The sequence below is a fragment of the Tympanuchus pallidicinctus genome, unplaced genomic scaffold (assembly GCF_026119805.1).
Source record: "Tympanuchus pallidicinctus isolate F22 unplaced genomic scaffold, pur_lepc_1.0 scaffold27, whole genome shotgun sequence".
Lineage (NCBI taxonomy): Eukaryota > Metazoa > Chordata > Aves > Galliformes > Phasianidae > Tympanuchus > Tympanuchus pallidicinctus.
The window spans coordinates 7,359,364-7,378,113 of NW_026294744.1; the positions used below are offsets into that span (position 1 = coordinate 7,359,364).

General features: G+C 39.5%; 1 protein-coding gene across 3 annotated transcripts in view; it reads left to right on the forward strand.

The window, feature by feature from the left end:
* KRAS (KRAS proto-oncogene, GTPase) overlaps positions 1-18,750 on the forward strand; it is a 24,379-nt gene continuing 5,629 nt past the window's right edge. Inside the window, exons 1-6 of one of the 3 annotated variants that reach the window (XM_052690603.1) lie at positions 1-137; positions 904-1,026; positions 7,565-7,743; positions 9,983-10,142; positions 15,863-15,978; position 18,702. In XM_052690603.1, the coding sequence (XP_052546563.1) occupies positions 916-1,026; positions 7,565-7,743; positions 9,983-10,142; positions 15,863-15,978; position 18,702 (567 nt within the window). In that variant the 5' untranslated portion in view covers positions 1-137; positions 904-915. Of the gene's footprint in view, positions 138-903; positions 1,027-7,564; positions 7,744-9,982; positions 10,143-15,862; positions 15,987-18,701; positions 18,703-18,750 lie in introns of all 3 variants that reach the window. The other 2 variants (XM_052690601.1, XM_052690602.1) reach the window with 2 other exon arrangements.

The following is an 18,750-nucleotide window of genomic DNA, read 5'->3' on the forward strand; positions in this document are numbered from 1 at the left end:
CCCTCGGCAGCTCCAGCTCCGGCCCTCCCCGTCCCCCGCCATTTCAGACCGGGACGGAAAGGGACGCGGAGCGGGCGCCGCGCGCGGCGGGCAGGGAGACGCCGGCGTGCTCCCGCGGCCCGCAGAGCGCCGGGCAGGTACCGGTACCCGACCCCCCGGGCCGCGCTTTCCCCTCCCCCCCCTCTTTCCCTCTCTCCCCGCCAAGGCGGGGCAGGAGAAGCGACTCCCCGCAGCCGGTCGCCCCCTCGCCCCCCCCCCTCGCCCTCGGTGCCGCTGATCGCGGGGAGCGGCCGGACGGCGGTCACCCAAGCGGCCCGCGCCCGCCCCTCGCCTTCCGTCCCCGCGGCGCGGCGGGACAGGTGGCCAACGCCCTCCGGGAGCCCGGCACCTGGTGCTGAGTCAATCCCGCGCCTCGCGCCGCTCCCCCTTTCCTCCTCTCATCACCCCGCATCCTGCCCGCGAGGTCGGCTCGCAAACTTAGGCGGCCCCGGCGGCTCCGCGCTGGGGGAGCCGGGGCGGGGAGGGCGGCGGCCGGGCCGCGGAGGTGCCGAGCCCGTGCTAGCGCCCTCGCAGCGCTGCGGTGCCGGGGCTGGGCGGGATGAGGGGAGAGAGGTGAGAGCCGCGGCCCCGTCCCGCCGAGCCTCTGCGGCTGGCGGCTGCGCTCCCTGCTCGATGGACGGAGGGGCGGGCTGCCGTGCCGCTGGAACTTGAGAAGAAAGCGGTGGGGAACGAGAGCCTGTCTGAGGAATCTCTTCCCTTCGTAGCTTTTTGTCCTTTTTTCCGGGAGGGAACCGCTTTCCGGTAGTAGTAAAGGAACGCGATAGTGAATGAAGCTACACCGACGGCATCCTCGCTGGTCTGATCCCAACCCTTTCTGCCTAACGTTGCTTTCTTTGCCTCCAGGTCTGCTAAAAAATGACAGAGTATAAGCTTGTTGTCGTTGGAGCTGGTGGTGTGGGCAAGAGCGCCTTGACAATACAGCTCATTCAGAACCACTTTGTGGATGAGTATGACCCTACCATAGAGGTAAACACCTCCGTCTTCGTGTGCTGGGAGGTTAGCAGTGCTGGTGGGAGTTGTTTGCTGTTGGACATTACTGCAAAAACGCTATGGAACAAGACTGTATTAAATAAAAAGTAAAGAATAGCATCACACTGGCATTAGCAAACTGCTGTATTTCTTGAGCTGGCTGTATAACAACAGCTACAGTGAAAAATGAGCAGTTCTGTGAAGTGGAAATGTGGCGCGTGTTAGTTGCTGTGTTGTGTTGGACACTTTGAACGTGAGTTTGCAGGATCTTGGTAAGGAAGTACTTGCCAAACTCTAATGGAGAAAGGGTGCCAAAACTCACTGTAGCTCCACATCGGTCTCTTAATATCAAAATGGAAAGTCACACGTAAGGAGAGATTTTACTTCTGAAATGCATGTGTCAGGCTTTCTCAGCTCTTATCATCAGGATCTGTGTCACATGGTGAGGAATGTGTTCTGGGTTGTTATGCTGAATGAGGCAAAAATTTGGAATTCAATTTTTTTTTTCTTTTTTTTTTTTTTTAACAAGCAGTTGTATGTTTCTGTGGGTCTAGAAAAAGATGCAGGATAGCTGCTATCGTGAATTCTTTTCTGTACATGGCACAGTCCTTCAGAATCTGAAAATCTGTTTGAACTTACACAGTTCTGTTATTTTAGAGGCTTTTAATGAGTAGGCAGGTCTGGCTTTGTAAATAGTGTTGTCTGAAATCTCCAGTGGGTAGTTTGATGTAATAACCTCAGACTGTATGAAAGGAGAAATGACATTATAACTTACCCGGGATTTTTATGTTCCCAGCACTGAAATATTCTGCAGCTTATGACTTCACTTATATGTTTACACAATGAGGTGCTTCCAACCTCACTTGAAGGGATCGCAAGGGTATAAATCTGGGCTTAATGTGGTGACTCAGAAATGGTTCTGGAGTCATTCTCAGGTAGGCACGAGTGAAAGGAGCCAGTGTCCCAAGATGGTAGGAGGCTGTCTTACTTCAGTGAAGTACAGGCCTGAGTTGGTGTTCCACAAAGGGGGACGCACCAGGCTGTGTTTGGGATTACCTTTAATGTGCCTGTGTACTTTGTCTGACGCGTGGCCAGGTAGATTACCCTATGCTTGCTGAAGGTTTTGTGAATGGATAGGAAGAATGTTTACCTTGCACTAGCAAGGTAGCTCTTTCAGTTATTAAGATTTGAAATCTGAAAACAAAATGTCAACCCAGAACAGTCTTAAAAAACAAGAAACACAACTCATTGAGAGGAACAGGCAAAATGGGATTTTACTTTTTGGTTGCAAAAGGAACTTACAGAGTTGTTGGTAACACTTGTACTACTTGCTCATCATCTAGGTTTCTTGGATTAGAGGTACATTTAAATTTTGCAGAAAGCACTGTTGAGGTTCTACGTTAGAAGTTGTCTGAAAAGGACAAACCTGTGTAAACCGTTCAGGAACGCAAGAACTTAAATGTCAGTTCTAAATCACTTGAGGGATTTTTGCTAATCAGCAAGTTGAGTATTTTGAGGAATGCTGAAGGAATTTTAATGATAATAAAACATACGGTTCTTGTAGGAAGGACATTGAATTCTAGAGCAGCGGCTTTTATTCACTAATGGACAGGGTAAGTTGTCTGTAAGGCTGTGGTGTGGTCTGCAGTCAACCAATATGATTTTCTGGGAGAAACCTACAGCCTAATGGATTTTACCTGCATCAACAGCTTGTTGAATGTAACAGTATTAGTCTGCTTGTACTCAGCCAAGAACTTGTAGGGAGCTGGTTGCTGTTTTTGCCTTGTAAATCCTGAGACCTTATGGATGGTTATTCTATCTACCCACCTGGTAGATCACTTTGTGTGCTCATGGTGTTATAATTCTGTAACTTGCTTAGGTTTGTAGGGAGTGCATACTTCAGTTACTGTGGGGTGCTCTGTTATTTGGAGAAGCAGATGGGTTCCAGCTAGGGGGCTTGTAGTTGGGTTTAAATGCTTCACTTCTGGCTTGAGCACAATCCCTTCAGAAGGGTTTGGTTGTGCTTCCTGTGTATAGGTGTAGTTCTGGTATGGGGCTGCCCAAAGAACAGTAGCTGTAGAAAGGCTCACTTTTTGTGCAATGAGGAAATAAGGCTACGGTTGTGACCAGTAAATAAGTGGTTCAGTAGTGTCACAACTATTGTTTTTCACTGACTACTGTTTCTTTTTCTGGTTGTTTTTTTTTTTGTTGTTGTTGTTGTTGCCAAAACATGCCTTTTCCTCAAAAATAATGAGGTATTTTGGAGTAGGCATAGAAAAGAGCTGAGTGTTTGTTGTATACTGTGGGTTTGTTGTATACTGTGGGTTCCATACCTACCTGGTTGTTCAGTTGTTTTAAATCTTTCATGGTAACCATTGTGAAATTCATCTCTTCTTAAATTCTTACATTGCTGAAACAGTGCAGGAGAGGAAAAAAAAAAAAACAAAAAACAACTGGTTGCTTAACTACAGATGCATTCTCTAACATTCACGTCTGTACTCTTTTCAGTGGAATTAGTGAATGAACAAATAACTTACCTGATTGGGAAGCTTCATGTCTCATGATCCAGTCAAAAAAACATGTATTTATTTTGTACTTTGTATCTGAATTTATTACAGTTGATGACAGGGAAAAAAATGAAATTGCTGTGTGCTTGAGTAACTCCTGTTATTCAGAAATAAATTTGTTGTGTTTATCACAATTTCGTATCTTTCTTGAAATGGATGTCAAAGCACATTTACAGCCAAGCAATTTTAAGTGTTTTTTTTCTAAGTGTGTACACTCACCCTTTGAGCTCTGGCTTAATGCACAGAGCAGTTGGACTGATGCCCTCTACTGGTCGAGATTCGTTAAATCTTTATTTGCAATATCTTCCGTGATTACTTTAAAATCAATTCTTTTTATAGTGTCAGCATACATGTACTAGCATTTAGGTCATGTTTTCAGTGACTTGGAGAAGGAGTTGTCCTCCTTGCTGGCTGTCAAAGGATTTTTCAATTGGATTAGCAAAATCCCTTGAGTGATTTAGGAATACTGATATTTAAGTCTGTGTGTTTTTCAGTGACCTGTGCACCTGTGGAACTTCCACCAACATGTAGTAGCTTCATAATAATTATGATATTTTAATATTTAATCATTGGTAGAGTGGATTCCTAAAAAAAAGTAGTTACTCTCCTAGATGGGGTTTCTTTAGTCAGTGGGTTGTTTTTTTTTTTCCAGATAAACTCAATTTGTGACAGGAAGCTGAGATGCCATCTTTAGTTATGGGTAATTGTTGTGAACAAATGGAATTATCATTGTTCCTTTAGCATAATGTGTGTGTTTTATGTTTTTTATGGCTTGAAAGCAGACTGTGTGATTAATTAAATTGAAACTCTTTGATGTAGATAGTGTCTGCATACTCAGAGAAGTGAAAGTTCATATTTGGAGTCATGTATAGTGTTGCATTTAATTTCTAGTTTGCATTTTGTTTTATATACAGTAGTCCTACGTTAGGTGCTTTTCCATTGCCATATCTTCCAGTGTGCAGTGAAGCTGCTGGATTTCAAAAACATCATGAGAAGGGTTTTTTTGTTGTTAAAAGGGAGTCTGCCCATGTTGGGGGATACTTCTGATACTCCATTTTGAAGTAGAGGGCCAGTAAGATGATCAGAGGGCTGGAGCACCTCTCCTGTGAGGAAAGGCTGAGGGAACTGGGCTTGGTTAGCTTGGAGAAGAGAAGGCTCTGGGGAAACCTCATTTTGGCCTTCCAGTACATGAAGAGAGCATATAAACAGGAGGGGGAATGGCTGTTTACGAGGGTGGACAGTGATAGGACAAGAGGGAATGATTTTAAACTGAGACATGGGAGGTTTAGGTTACATATTAGGAGGAAGTTTTTCACACAGAGGGTGGTGACACACTGGAACAGGTTGCCCAAGGAGGCTGTGGATGCCCCATTCCTGGAGGCATTCAAGACCAGGCTTTATGTGGATGTGGCAGCCTGGTCTGGTGGTTGACAACCCTGCACGTAGCAAGGGGGTTGAAACTAGATGACCATTGTGGTCCTTTTCCACCAAGGTCATTCCGTGATTCCTTGATGATTCTATGACAGGTATTGTAGCAGTGTAACTAGCTTTGAGTTCTTCAGTTCATCCTGCACTATTTTTTTTTTTCTTGGACTTGGTAATTTCTTACAGTATGGTAACATTTGAATGTTATCTGCGCTTGGGCTGTGTGGGCAGGTATTCACTGTGGTGCTGCTGTGGGGGTCTCAGCAACCTGAGCTGTTGATGTGGTGGTTTGGTTTTCATATAGTGCCAAATAGGATTTTTTAGGCTTGACTCTTTTGCAGGGGAGAGGGTGGAAAAAAACAGCAATTGAAAAAGCCATATATTTATTTTTTCAGCAACTTGGTAGGAAATCATAAACTTGAGTTTTCTCTCCCACATCCTTAGTCTTTTCCATCTCAGATCCTCTCTTCTAGTTTTCTTTCAGAACAAACTATCTGAAGGCATTCCTTGCTCATCTACCTGTGCTGTGTTTTGTGTTCATGCAGCTTTGCTGCTGCTGGTGTGGCATATTAAAACTAGCATTTCTTGCAGGAAGAATTTTAAAGTGGTTTTCTTTGATGAAAATTACTTAAAGCTTTTGTTTAGAGCTCAGCTTTGGAGAGTTGCTTTCCCTCTAGAGTGATGAATTGCACAGAAATTCATATTTTTAAAGTAGCAGTCAAATTGTAAGAAGAAAATGAAATGGGCTTTTTTTATGACTGATGCAATGCCAGAAGATCTGTTAATACATTGCTGAACTGTGATAAAGTTGATAGGATGTGGGAGATCTCCTGTTGATTGAAGTGAGTTGGGATAAAGATGGGCAGGCTTTTTTCCTTCTCATGTAAGCGCTGAGATGGAATGTTAGCCTTACTTTAAAATACACTGGAGATTGTGTATTTCTCTCAGCTTTTATATTTCAAAGACTGCCAACTGCTTACTTGAACACTGAATTTGCACTTCTGTGACATTAATACTTCCAGAATCACGTTGGAGCTGTACTTGTGTGTTAAGGGTAAGAAGTCAATATCGTTTTACCTGGTATTGTTGAATTGTATCAAGGCTCGAGATAAATAAGAGCCCAGCATTTGTTTACTTGAACATACTGATTCTATACAGCTGTCTTTTGATTGTTTTTAGGATTAGCAACAAGAAAGAATGAACTTCTGTGTTAAAAAACAAACCAAACCACCAAATTGATAAAGTGCACAGCGTATAGTGCTTAAAATTGATGCAAAGGAAGGAAGGCCGTGCAGAATTCATCTTGAAGTTGGCTAGAATTGCAACTTCAGTTCCCCTCACAGTAGCTTCAGTTCGTGGTTGTTTTGTTTTGTTTTTTTTTTGTAGAGTATTAAAAAGATCCTGCTTATATAACAAGAGCACAAGCAATATTATGTTAATCTCTAGCTAAAGGATCTGAAAGGTTATGCCATGATTTCCTCTTGACGCCTTTTATTTGCTATATTATTAACTGAGAATAGTTTGTGGTGCTCAGTGACATTTTTAAAGTTTACTGACGTCGTCTTATTATAATAGTGCTTGTAGGAAATAGAGGTTTGGATGAAAAAATAGGACTCGTGCTCTCGTTATTGCTAAAACTATGTGCTTACAGAAGTCTAGCACCAAAAGGCCTGTAAATAAGCATTACTTTTAGCTGCTTCGGACTCTGTACAGATTTCGGCTACTTGAGTCAGTGACCTGAAAACTTTGAGTTGATAGTGTTGAAATAATTTGTTCCAGCATCTCTCGGAACCTATCAGGGCTTGTGTCTGATTTTGTGCTTTGTGTTGCTCTGTCTTGTCTGAAAAACTTGAACTTCAAATGTGTTCACTAATTTTTGGTGATTTGATAACAAATGTTATATGCAGCTGCTTAGGGATATAAAACAGCTTTTTCCGTCTCAAACTCTGAAGGTTTCTTATGCTTTACTTCCTTTTCAGGGGCATAGATTTTTGGAGTAGTTGTTCTGCTTGTGAACTTTTTCTATTTTATTATTTTGTACATTGTTGTGGCATGATGTTTTTATTAACATCCATAGAATGAAGGCCACATTTCACTTATTTTTTTTTTCCAATTGAGTTAGCTCATAGTTAAATCTTTTAAAATCAGGATTACAGCTTTCTTCAATTCTCATATGAACAAAGGGAGAGGTTTTTGATCTGGATTCAATTTGAACTTTTTGTCTCTTTGTACAAAATGAGAAATAAGAATGCTGTGTGTATGTGCATACGTGCATATGCATGCAGTGTTACTTGCTGAAGACACGGAATGCAGATCAGAACAGAACATGTCCTTCCAGTAGCATTTTCATTTCTGGATTAATGTCTGAGCAGAAAGATATGGTACCAGTTATGCTTTCATTTGCCTATCTGTAAAATTGGATTATAAGTGTTTTCAGGTATGATCAACTACTGGAAAACAACTTTAACATCTTTTGAACTATCTGTGCTTAAAAACTTTGTTTGTATTTAACCATGTTTTTTTTTTTTCTCTCTCTTCTTTAGGATTCCTACAGAAAGCAAGTAGTAATTGATGGGGAAACCTGTCTCTTGGATATTCTTGATACAGCAGGTCAAGAAGAATATAGTGCAATGAGGGACCAATATATGAGAACAGGAGAAGGCTTCCTGTGTGTATTTGCTATAAACAATACAAAATCTTTTGAAGATATTCACCATTATAGGTGTGTATGCTGAAAGATAAATGACTAACTCTTGTATTAGCTGTGTGGGTTGCTTGCTTTTTACACTGGATAATGAATTGACCTCTCATGAAATAGCACTTAAAGGAAAATTTGCAAATTAGCAGTGTTACAATTTACTTGTCCATTTGTAAGTCTGTAATTTTCGGTAATTGAAAATCTCTTGTTTCATTCTGGAGTTAAGCAGGCAATGTATCTGAAAGCTCTCTGTTATGAATGGCTGTTACTGCCTTAATGGATATTATTTTTGTAGTAAGAAATTATCTGAAAGTAAACTCTGCCTATTCCATAAATAAAATTGAGGGTTAAAGATGAAAAACACAGTTTAAAATTTACAGATAATATATTGTTAGCCTTTCTTCTCTGGGGGAAGAGGAGGAAAATACCCATGCAAGAGTATCTAAGTGGGTACCTAAGTGGTAACCTGGGCTCTGACACCTTAAAGAAAAAAAAATAAAAAGGATCCCCATATGAAATTTCACATCCAGGATGATGGCTGATTGAGTTAGTTAAAAATTGAAACTCGTGCTTGCTTGATGGCAGCTACACTAAAATGGAAGAGAAGCAGTCTCTACTTCTGTTATCAATACCAGCAAGTTATAGCTTTTTAGCTTCATATTACATTGAATTCTGCTTGGGAGTTGTGTTAGAAGGCAAATCCCACCAAAGATCACTGATTTTAGCAGCATCAGTTTAAGGCTGTTCCCAAATGCATAAGTTAAGCTATTCCAAGTTAAATATTTAAATGCTCTTGAGTTTGTGTTGCTGTGTAGCATAGGAATGACTTGCTGTAAGTAATAACCACAAACTCAACATCTACTTTTAAACTGAAGTTGCCCATTTTGTAACAAATTAAAGTCACTGATTCCTCACTTAAGGTGGGATACCTTATGATAGTTCAAGGTAATCAGAGTGAGGAGCTGTAGCTGTCTGGATTGTGTAGCTTTATTTCTCCTGTATGCTAGCAGTTCAGCTCATTTGGTAGCGTAGTGTTGATTTCAGTTGCTAAACTGGTAGATTTCTATCTACAAAATTAGTTTACTGCTGGCTTACCTTCCTGTAGCAACTGTGGGGTCAGGAGAGTTCTGTACGCCCTTTGTTTCAGGACTGTTACTTTTCCAAACTGAAATTGAGCTAGCCAGTCTTTATATACCTTTCACTATATCTAAAATGTAGTAAGTGAAGAATGTGATGTACCAGCAGCTTCCTAATAAAAATGGAATAGATCAGAGTTCTCAAGTAGAGATAAAAAAATATCTCGCTCTCAGAAAAACACCCTACATCTCCACTGTCTAACCAGATTATTAGAAAGGAGTTTCCTATGTCTGTAGAGGAGGAAGGAAATGGTAAGGTGTTGACATAAGGCAAAAAGGAGTGTGAAGTTTGCTTTTAAGCTTCATAAAGAAATAGTTGTAGACTTGCACGAGGAGGCCTTCTGGGTTTTAACTCAGCGCTGTGAGCTGAATGCAGGAGCTCCTCCTGTGCATTCCCACACCTGTGGATGACTTTGCTGACTGAAGCTGAATGTTTCTAAATAAATAACTGAAAACAACGACTGCATTAAGGAGAAGGCTTATAGACTGTTTAAGAAAGCAAGGAAAGAAAAGAAGAAATAAATGATTGTTATTTGAGATTCTTTACAAGTACATCTAAATGATATGGTAAAAACATTTTCTTTCTTTTAAAAGACTCTACCAGATTTCTCTTTTCAGAGAATCAGACCAGTGGTCTTCGGAGTTTAAAATCCCTTTATCTAAGTGCATAGTTTATGATGCTGACCTAGCCTGAAAAACACAGTACAGGCAGAGGGCTTTTGACTGTTTTATCTCAGCAAATGAACTGGGTATTGTGAGTGCAAAGTATGGGAGATGGGTAGTAAGATTTATACCAGAGCTGACATTACTGACATTAACTGTTGTTTTTGGGGAAGATTCTTGTGTAGTGACATGAGAAGCTATGGCAGTTCGGCTTACTGAGCACTGCTGATAGAAACACTTGCTGCAACATGCCAGCCTTTTAAGAATAAAGTAATAAACTTGATAGTGATAGGACTTGATCAATTTATTTATTTTTTAGTAGCTTCTAATAGTGAATGTGCAGTGAATTAATATAAGGAATGATGTTGAAATGCCATAATTTCATTTGTTTTAGTGTTTTATAATCTACTGTATAAACTATTAATATCTGTTAAATAAACTCTTCTTTTTTTTTTTTTCTTTAGGGAACAAATAAAAAGAGTTAAAGACTCTGAAGATGTCCCAATGGTGCTAGTAGGAAACAAATGTGATTTGCCTTCCAGAACAGTAGATACAAAACAAGCTCAGGATTTAGCAAGAAGTTATGGAATTCCTTTTATTGAAACATCAGCAAAGACAAGACAGGTAAAGCTCACAACTTACAAATCAAAATGTAGCACTCAGCTTAGTTTTCATCAAGTTAATCATTCTGAGCATTACCAATCATTACAGCAATGGATTTGTTTCTTCAGAGTAGAAATTCTTGTGGTGTCTTTTCTTTCTGTCAGCTCTCTGACTGCTGATAATTGTGTATTAATTTGTGATTTGCTTCTGTTGCGCAAACTGAAAGAATGAGACCTGGGCTGCTGGTACTCTCCACTGTCAGTTGCAGAATTCTTATTATGCTAGGCTTTATATGTAAAAAGTACACCTGTTTAGAGGTGAAATGTTTGTTTTCTCTCCTCTGCAAGAGGATTAAGCAGACAGTACATTAGTTTATTCTAAGCCTCAATAACAAAAGAAAGAATCTTTTAAGGTGTTAATTTAACATGAGTGGAACGTGCTTCAAATACCTTTTTATAAGTAAGCAACTGACCGTAAGTCTTTTTTTTGAAGCTACAGGTGGTTTGGATATTAGATACTAGGAGGGAATTCTTTACTATTCTTTACTCAGAGGGCGGTGAGATGCTGGAGCACAGGCTGCCCAGGGAAGCTGTGGATGCCCCATCCCTGGAGGTGTTCAGGATCAGGTTGGATGCGGCTCTGGGCAGCCTGAGCTGTTGGGTGCAGTCCTGCCCATGGCAGGGAGTGGAATTAGGTAGGCTTTAAGGTCCGTAAGTCATTCTATGATTTCTGCAGGGTGAATTGATTGTGTCAAGCGATAACTTTCCAAATCTTTAGAGCACACGTTTGTTGTACTCAGCTGCTGTAGATGGAAGAGACAGTATTAGAGCTCTTCCAGTATTTCTGTAACTCTGGGAGAAAGGTGAAGGAGGTGGTATATCTGCACTCAAAAGAAGATAAGTATACAGTATAAATGAAACTGGTTATGTACTGAAGAAACCATTCCTTTAAATAAAAAAAAAAAAAGTTGGTTTGCATTGGGGTTTGATATTTTTCACAGGAGAACAGGGACTTACACTCAGTCCACGGTGTACACAGTCCCTGCTGTACACGGAATTACAGCAGATCTGAGTGGTCAAATAACTTTTATTCTCTGCCTCTTCAGAAGTATTGCATGTAAATCGGTACATACGTGTAGCAGAAAAATGCAATTAAGGGCAGAGTGCTGCAGTTTGAGTAATGTCATGCATCTGCTGAATAGATGGAGCTGCATCACTTGACAGAACTTCTTCGTAAACAGTACATAAATTATTTCTATATTAAAAGGAATGACAATTTTATTAGTGCAAATATGCTGTACCCACCTAAGTTTCTGACAAGTTGAGGCCTGGACCAATTACTGAAACTTTGCTGAGGATTCAATGGAATTCTAACTTCAGGCAATAAGGAAGAGCCAGTAAACCCTTGTCAGGTAGGGTAAGTAAAATAGAGTTACAGAACTTCAATGGCTGATGATCAATGAGGCACAAGAAAGAGTGTGGCATATAAATGGTCTGGATAATTATGGTGGTTAGAAGCTCCTGTGTTAGTGGCTGTCACTGAGATGTTAAGATAAAAAGGAAGAACTCTGAAATTGCATCTGAGGTTTGAAATACAAAGTCTGTATTAACATCTAGATGTAACTTTGTTCAGCCTGCTATATAGTGTCACATCTTGTTTAAGGAATACTCTTCTCAAATCCTCTAATGAAAGTGGATTGAAAATGATGTAATGTTCAAAGAAGTCCCAGTCTTCACATTATCCTATAAGCCTACCTAGTGAAAAATTTCACACTCACAGATTGCCATTCCTGTTCAGTTTTCTGGTCTTCAGTTATGCAAAGTAGTATCAGCTTTGTTTCTCTTTAACCCAGGTGTGCCTCTAAGGGGTCTGCTGGAGCTTTGTACTTTTCACTGCACAATCATGACTCATGTATGAACTGCTGCAACTTATTTCTTGGTGTTTTTTTACTTCATATTTCTAGAGGTGTCAACTGAAATATTATAGAAAGGGGATGGCCTTTAGTTTTTCAGTGCTGATCTTTACACCCTCTGCAGATGAGTAATCGCTCAAAAGCCTCAGATTTTATGGTAGGGATACCTGCTGGTCTATTCTGGAAGGTAACATTCTCAAAAGGTGAACCATTAGATATGCTTATTTCACAGTGTGGCATTAAACCTCCTAATGATGCAGTGTATTAAAATGGTAAGATTGAATGGAATTGAAAGAAGGAGCTGATCTTTAAGTACAGCAAGCTCATCTAAATATTTGTGTTTGTGTATATATATATATATATATATGTGTGTGTGTGTGTTATGACTTTTAAGTCACATTAATTGATATAAAATACATATGAACATTTACCTTCTTCCAAAGTAATTCTCTGAAGTGGGGGTGTAGAGGAGTCAAGCCATTTTATGAGCTGGATGTGGCCCATAGAATGTATTTCTAGTAGGCAGAATTCAGTCCTTGGTGTAAAAAGAAATGAGAGAGAGAGAAGGAGATATCTATACATCTGATCCTTTCTGTGGCTATATGAAGAACTTGTGCCATTGGGCAAGTGTAGCTGATGGCCTAATAACTTTGAGAGTCTATATAAGGCCCGAGAAGATTATTCAGCAGCAGGAACATTCTTACTCTTCTGTTTATGCAGCTGCTGGCACTAATGCCCTGCTGGAGGGCTCCCCGCTGCCCACTTGCTTTTGCCATTCCTTTTGCCCTGGCTTTGCTGGAGACCAACAAGAAGCAAAAGGGCTTCAGGGTGAGGAAGTGAGGGAGGTGAAACTGCAGTGGAGTTACCTGTCTATTCCTTTTTGATTGCCGAGATGTGTCTTTTAAAAGACAGTGCAGTGTGCTGAGGCATTACCTTGTATCTCTTTCAACTAATCCCGATTTTAAGATTATATATAATTGATAGGTGGGGCCAGAAGTAGGAAAGGAAATAACACTGAAATGGAAGTGTTTTAAAAGCTAATGTAATTGGTTTTCATTCCATTCTGACTGGCATAAAAGTCATGTTGTTACACAAATCCTTGTGTGATTTTTTTTCTTTTCTTTTTTCATACAAATTGTTGAGTTGAGCAGTGAAGTATTAACTTGGTGGATCTTACAGGTTGGGTATAGGGCTATAGATTATTGGTTGTGGTTAATGGGGTGTTCGTTCTTCTCTTGTTAGCTAAACCACTGACTAAAGTGAATATTATGTGACTTTTATAAATAGCACTAACACTATTTTGTATATGTAAGCCAGTGTCTGTACTGGTGGTTTTATAGTGCATGTTGCATCACTTATCCTTTCATAGTCCTTATGCAGAAGAGTATGAATTGTCAGGGTTTATTTTTATAGCTGTTCTTACTTCTCCCTGTCTGACACAACCTTTAATTTTAAATTCTTCCCTGTGCATATAGTGCATAGTCCCCCATCATGGGAGTGAGAGAGGAGGGGCAGGATTATCCTGACAAAGGGCTACTAGATCTGACGTTTGTTACTGTGCCATTTACCTCAGTTACATGACTTTGAGTGGAATGTTTGACTACCTTCTAAGTCAGAAGCATGTTGAAAACATTGCCATTGAGATCATGGGTTCTTCACGTTGCTGAAATTCTAAACTCTGCCAAAGGGTATTTTTTGCTTCCATTTCTGTTGGCTGGTTAATTATATTTTAGATGTGTAAACCAGGCTTGTTTAAGAAGGTAATATTGAAAACTCTTAAAGGAAATTGGTATTAAAATGACTCGTGTTTATAAAAGCTTGGCACCTGGCTCTCTAAAAATGTCACCTTGTGCTATTGAAATTAGCACAGATGTTTCTTTGTATGCATTTGTTTTCAGAATAATTTTCCTCAACAGCATTCATAAGACTGTTCTCGATGGTGGCAGTAGTAGCGATTTCTTTTTTTCACTCTGTCTGTCTCTCTGCATCTCTCTGCATTGCTAAAGCAAATCATGGCTCCTGTTGGTGATGGGAAAGATGGCAATAAACATAGAGTGATGAACTGTTGCCTGATTATTTATGTGAAATCTCCATAATCAAATTATGTATTTCTACTGCAAAACAGTAGATTTGCAAAGCGTTGATTCTCGTACAGCCTGTGCTTTGGCACGTAGCAGCTGATCAATATTGAATCTTTCCTCCTCAGGAATAAGTTTCCATGCCTTCTAGGAAAACATGAAAGCATGAGCTTTACTTGAGTTTTGATGTTTGCAATAGCTCGTTTAAAGTTTTCAAGACCTACAACCTAAGAAGGCTCAACTTGTCAGTAGTTCACTACATGCTTACTGGACACATCTTGTGTAACAGATATCACCCAAGAAATAAATTAATTTAGTCTTTAAATTCGAATGGCTGTAGTTTGGAAGAACTCACAAATAAGCAGCAGTCTTAAGATAGCCCGTGGTGTGGTTCATGCAAAGTGACCCACTAACTGTAGCAGCGAATGTTAGCTATTTTCATTATTGGGTGCACAATAAAAAGATGAGCAGGAGAGGAACTTAAAGAAAATCTGTCATACAGAAGCTCAGATTTTGAGTAATAATAAAGTTCTGGGGTTTAAATTAATCTTGATGTTCAGTCTCTTTCATTTTTATTTCCAGATAGTGAGCTTGTGTTAAATTAACAACAGTGTTGATCTGACTGAAGAGACAAGTCATGAGGTTGACTGAGGAGAGATTTGCTTCTCCTTTAATAGCTGTAGCTAAACATTGCCACCAACTTAACGATAGCGCTGTACTTCCCTATTTGCTGAAATAAACCAATCCTCATTATTTTTTCTTTAAATGCTTATGGTATCCTTATCTGTAAGTGGTGTAAAGGCATAGCTGTGGAGAGGTAGTATGTGAGACCAGAGGTGAAATGCTGCTCTGTTGGCCCTGGTGTGCTTGAGCAGCTGTCTGTTGCCGAACGAAGACGAGAGCAGCAGCAGGTCAGAGTCTGTATGGATGTAGTGCTGCCATAGGGCCTGACTCTGGCCCAGAGAGAAGAACTCAGGTGTGCCTTACATGTGGATCTGAACCAAGCTCTTACACATCATCAGTAATGAACTTGTTGCCTTGTCAGCGTGGAAGAATAACTTCTCTTATTACAGTATTTACATTGGAAAGTTATTCTGAAATACCATTGAGATACTTCTTAGAAAGCACTTTGCCATGACTCAGAAACCCATTCTTCTAAACTTGCTAGCATAATCCTTGCTCTCTAAAAAAGCTTTAAAAACAGTTTTCTCTGGAATTTTATATTCTTAAGGGAATTTATTTCTTTATCAACTCATATGAACTTTTTCTACACTTTAGTAGCCTGCTGCACAAATTTTGCAAAGCAAGTAGTTATTTAAAGTACAGAAGGTAAACAAGATTACTTTTCTTTGCCAGCCCAAACAGTGACAGGTTCTGGCTTTGGCTAAGAAGTGAAAATAGTTGGCTAGCTGTACGTAAGTGCCCCCTAGTTACCAGTCTCATAGGGCTTTTTGTCTGCAAAATACATTCACACCCACAAAATTATGCAAAAATATTCAGAAATTGAAGCTCTGTTTTCAACACTGGAAGAAATGGGAGAAAATTCTCCATCTATTCTGATGGATGGGATCTTTGATTATCATCTCTGGACCCAGTATGAGTGCAGACTTTCTGTGGGCCATCTGGATATCCATAGACTTCTCTCAAGTAAAGCTCATAATTTTGGTATTTTTTTTTTCCCTGCCATGGTGTTCCAATATGTAAAGATTGTCAATAAAGCAGTTTTTAAGGAGTTGTGTTTTACAATGCAGAGAGTGGAGGATGCTTTTTATACATTGGTGCGAGAGATTCGACAGTACAGAGTGAAAAAAATCAGCAAAGAAGAAAAGACTCCAGGGTGCATGAAAATTAAAAAATGCCTTGTAATGTAACAGGGTAAGTTTTGTAATGTAATAGGGTAAGTTTTAAAGTCATTTGCTGAATAACACTGATCAACAGTATTTTGCAAATCAGATATTTTATGATTAACTGATTACATTATGTAATATCATTCAGATTTCAGTATGGCAGTCCTGAATAATATACCTAGCAAACACCTATAGATTTACTTTGTTTTTCCTGTTTCTTTTTGTGATAAATAGGTTAAAAGAAGATCTTTACTGCATATCAAGTTCTCCATCTGTAAAAATAGAGATTTTGTTTTGTGCCTCAGGAATTTGGGAGGAAAATATTTTAACACGGATTAGTTGCAGATACTACAGAAGCTGTATGTTGAGTGCATCCTCAGGCTGATGAACTGAGGGGAGAGGATCATAAAACTTACAATCTTTCTGAGATGTAGAAGGAGGTTTCTTGATTATTTTATTTATCTTTTTTTTGGAGCCTTTATACAGGGGAGGAAAAGGCAGTGGTGAAGTACAACTGGAAAGAACAGTTGCAGGATTCTCACAAATAATCATTTTTTTAAATCAATACACTGCAGGAAGGGGAGAGGGAAGAATTGGCAGTGTGTGAGAAGTGCTAGTCTAAATGATTGCCAGTGATGTTTGGGTAAACCATCGCAATAGCCCCTTGAGTTGATTCTTTGCCTCTTACTGTGAGAGTGTGGTCTATTACTCCTCTAATGGAGGATGATGTGGAGTTTCCTATTGCTTAAAAACCCATTGAAAAAGTTTTTTCACACTGTAAAACAGCTTGCAGAAAGTAAGAGGAATTTGACTTCTGTCTTTAAGAAGACTGTTGTAACTGAAGGAAGATTTCCTTTAATAAGGAGTGGGGGTGGAAGGGGAGAATCTTCTTTTATAAGCATGAGCACATCCAGTAAAAACTTATTATATTCATAGCTTTTTAGTGATGAATGACTGCTTTGAGCTGCATCATTAGATGTTTTAAAAAAAAGAAAAAAAAGAAAAAAGAAAAAAGATGCTTTGTGATACTATTTGTATCAAAGGCTTCCTTTTCGTGAAACTGGAAACTCTAGTAATGACGCTACCCAAGTTTTGCATCCAAGTACCAATAAAATTAGTGCCAATAAAAAACTTTTTTTTTTTTGTAGTTATTTAAAAAATAACTAAAAGCAGCTTGGCAAGACTGCTTTTGATGAGAGTAATATGAATTAAAATTGCTTAAGCGTCCTTAAAGTAGCATTCTTAAGGCCAGCTTTTCCATGTCTTGCTCTTTGCTAGTATAGTCTCAATGTGAAATGTCTTTTATTTCCTTGGAAGGGCTTTTAAGTGTTATACTGAGCCCCTGCCCTACACCTTGTTAATGGATTGACCTTGTTCTCTGAGCCCCTCTTCCTATGGGAAAGTTTATTTCTTTTTACTTATTTACAGAAACTTATTGGACTAATTCTGATAATGGGGAGTGATGGAAGCATTTATTTGTAAAACCCAAACTAAAATTTCCTTTGTATATTCGTACTTTAATGCTGTTTGATTTTCCTTTTTGTGGACTTTCCTGTGAGGAGTATAGGTTTTTTGTTTGTGTTTTTTTTGAGTGGAGGAATGTTTTCTTTTTTCTTTTCAATTCTTTTTTTTTTTTTTTTCCTTTAACAGCTCAGAGAACATGTAGGTAGGTCACTTTGAAAGCCATGCCTCCTATTTATTTCTATGGAAACTGCAACAGATACAAAGAGCACAATAACACTATTTGATAGAGCACATTCTCAGGTACAAAATGCTCTTTTTCAACATAGTCACCACTACTAGCAATGCTTTTTCACCAGAAATGAACAAGAGCTGCACGACTCATTCCTGAAAATGTGCACTAGCAAAGGTGCCACCGCTGTCATCGCTGCTGAAGAGCACCACCTCACTGTTTGGTCTCTGTAAACATTCAGAAAGTGTTGAGGAATGTCAGTGGGTGCCATTTTTCAACAAGGACAAATTCAGTGGCACAACCTTCATATGCACTTTTGTGTCAGACACCATTCTGTCAGACTGCCTGCTCTGCTGCCATCTGTCACACAACAACAAAATGTAAAGGAATATTGGTAGGGAAGTTCAACCTCTGCTGCCATATCAACAAACATACATCTGAAGTCATGGGCCAGCATCATGAAGTCGGAGGCATTACTTTCAGAGCAGCTCTTGTACTTCCTTTCCATCTGCTTCCAACTTTTTCTGTCTACTTCAAAGAGAAATGAGTTTTTAGTTTTTTTCCCCTCTGAGGAAGATCTTTTGTCAGCAATCGGTATCTTTTTTTTCCTTTTTCTGTTACATACCTTACTTAAAAAACAGAAGGCTGTAGTGCTTTCAGTATCTGCTCAGCAGAGGAAACACTTGTCTTCATTTTCAAATGAATTCTACATAAATACCTTCAAGTTACTGATAGTCTTTGCAGCAACTTCATATTTGGAGATTAAGCTAGGGATGATATACTCCAAAATTCTTGCACTACAGCTGTAGTGATGATGTAGACAGTAGTGATGATAGTGGCATGAGAAATCCAGCATTTAAAACACTCCGGCTTGTATTACTGCCCACTTAATAAGACTAAATGCATTCTATTTCAGCCTGCTGTATGTTAGATGAGCTGAGGTGAGCAGCACCTAATGGTGTATTTGAGGCTTGCTCGTTGTAACAAGTGTTGGAGTGATGCACAGTGTATGTCTTCCTTTCTTGCCTATGGGTTATCAAATTTGTTCAGGGTGTTTTTTGTACCTCTTGGAATATCCAGTTTATGAAAGCTCATTAAC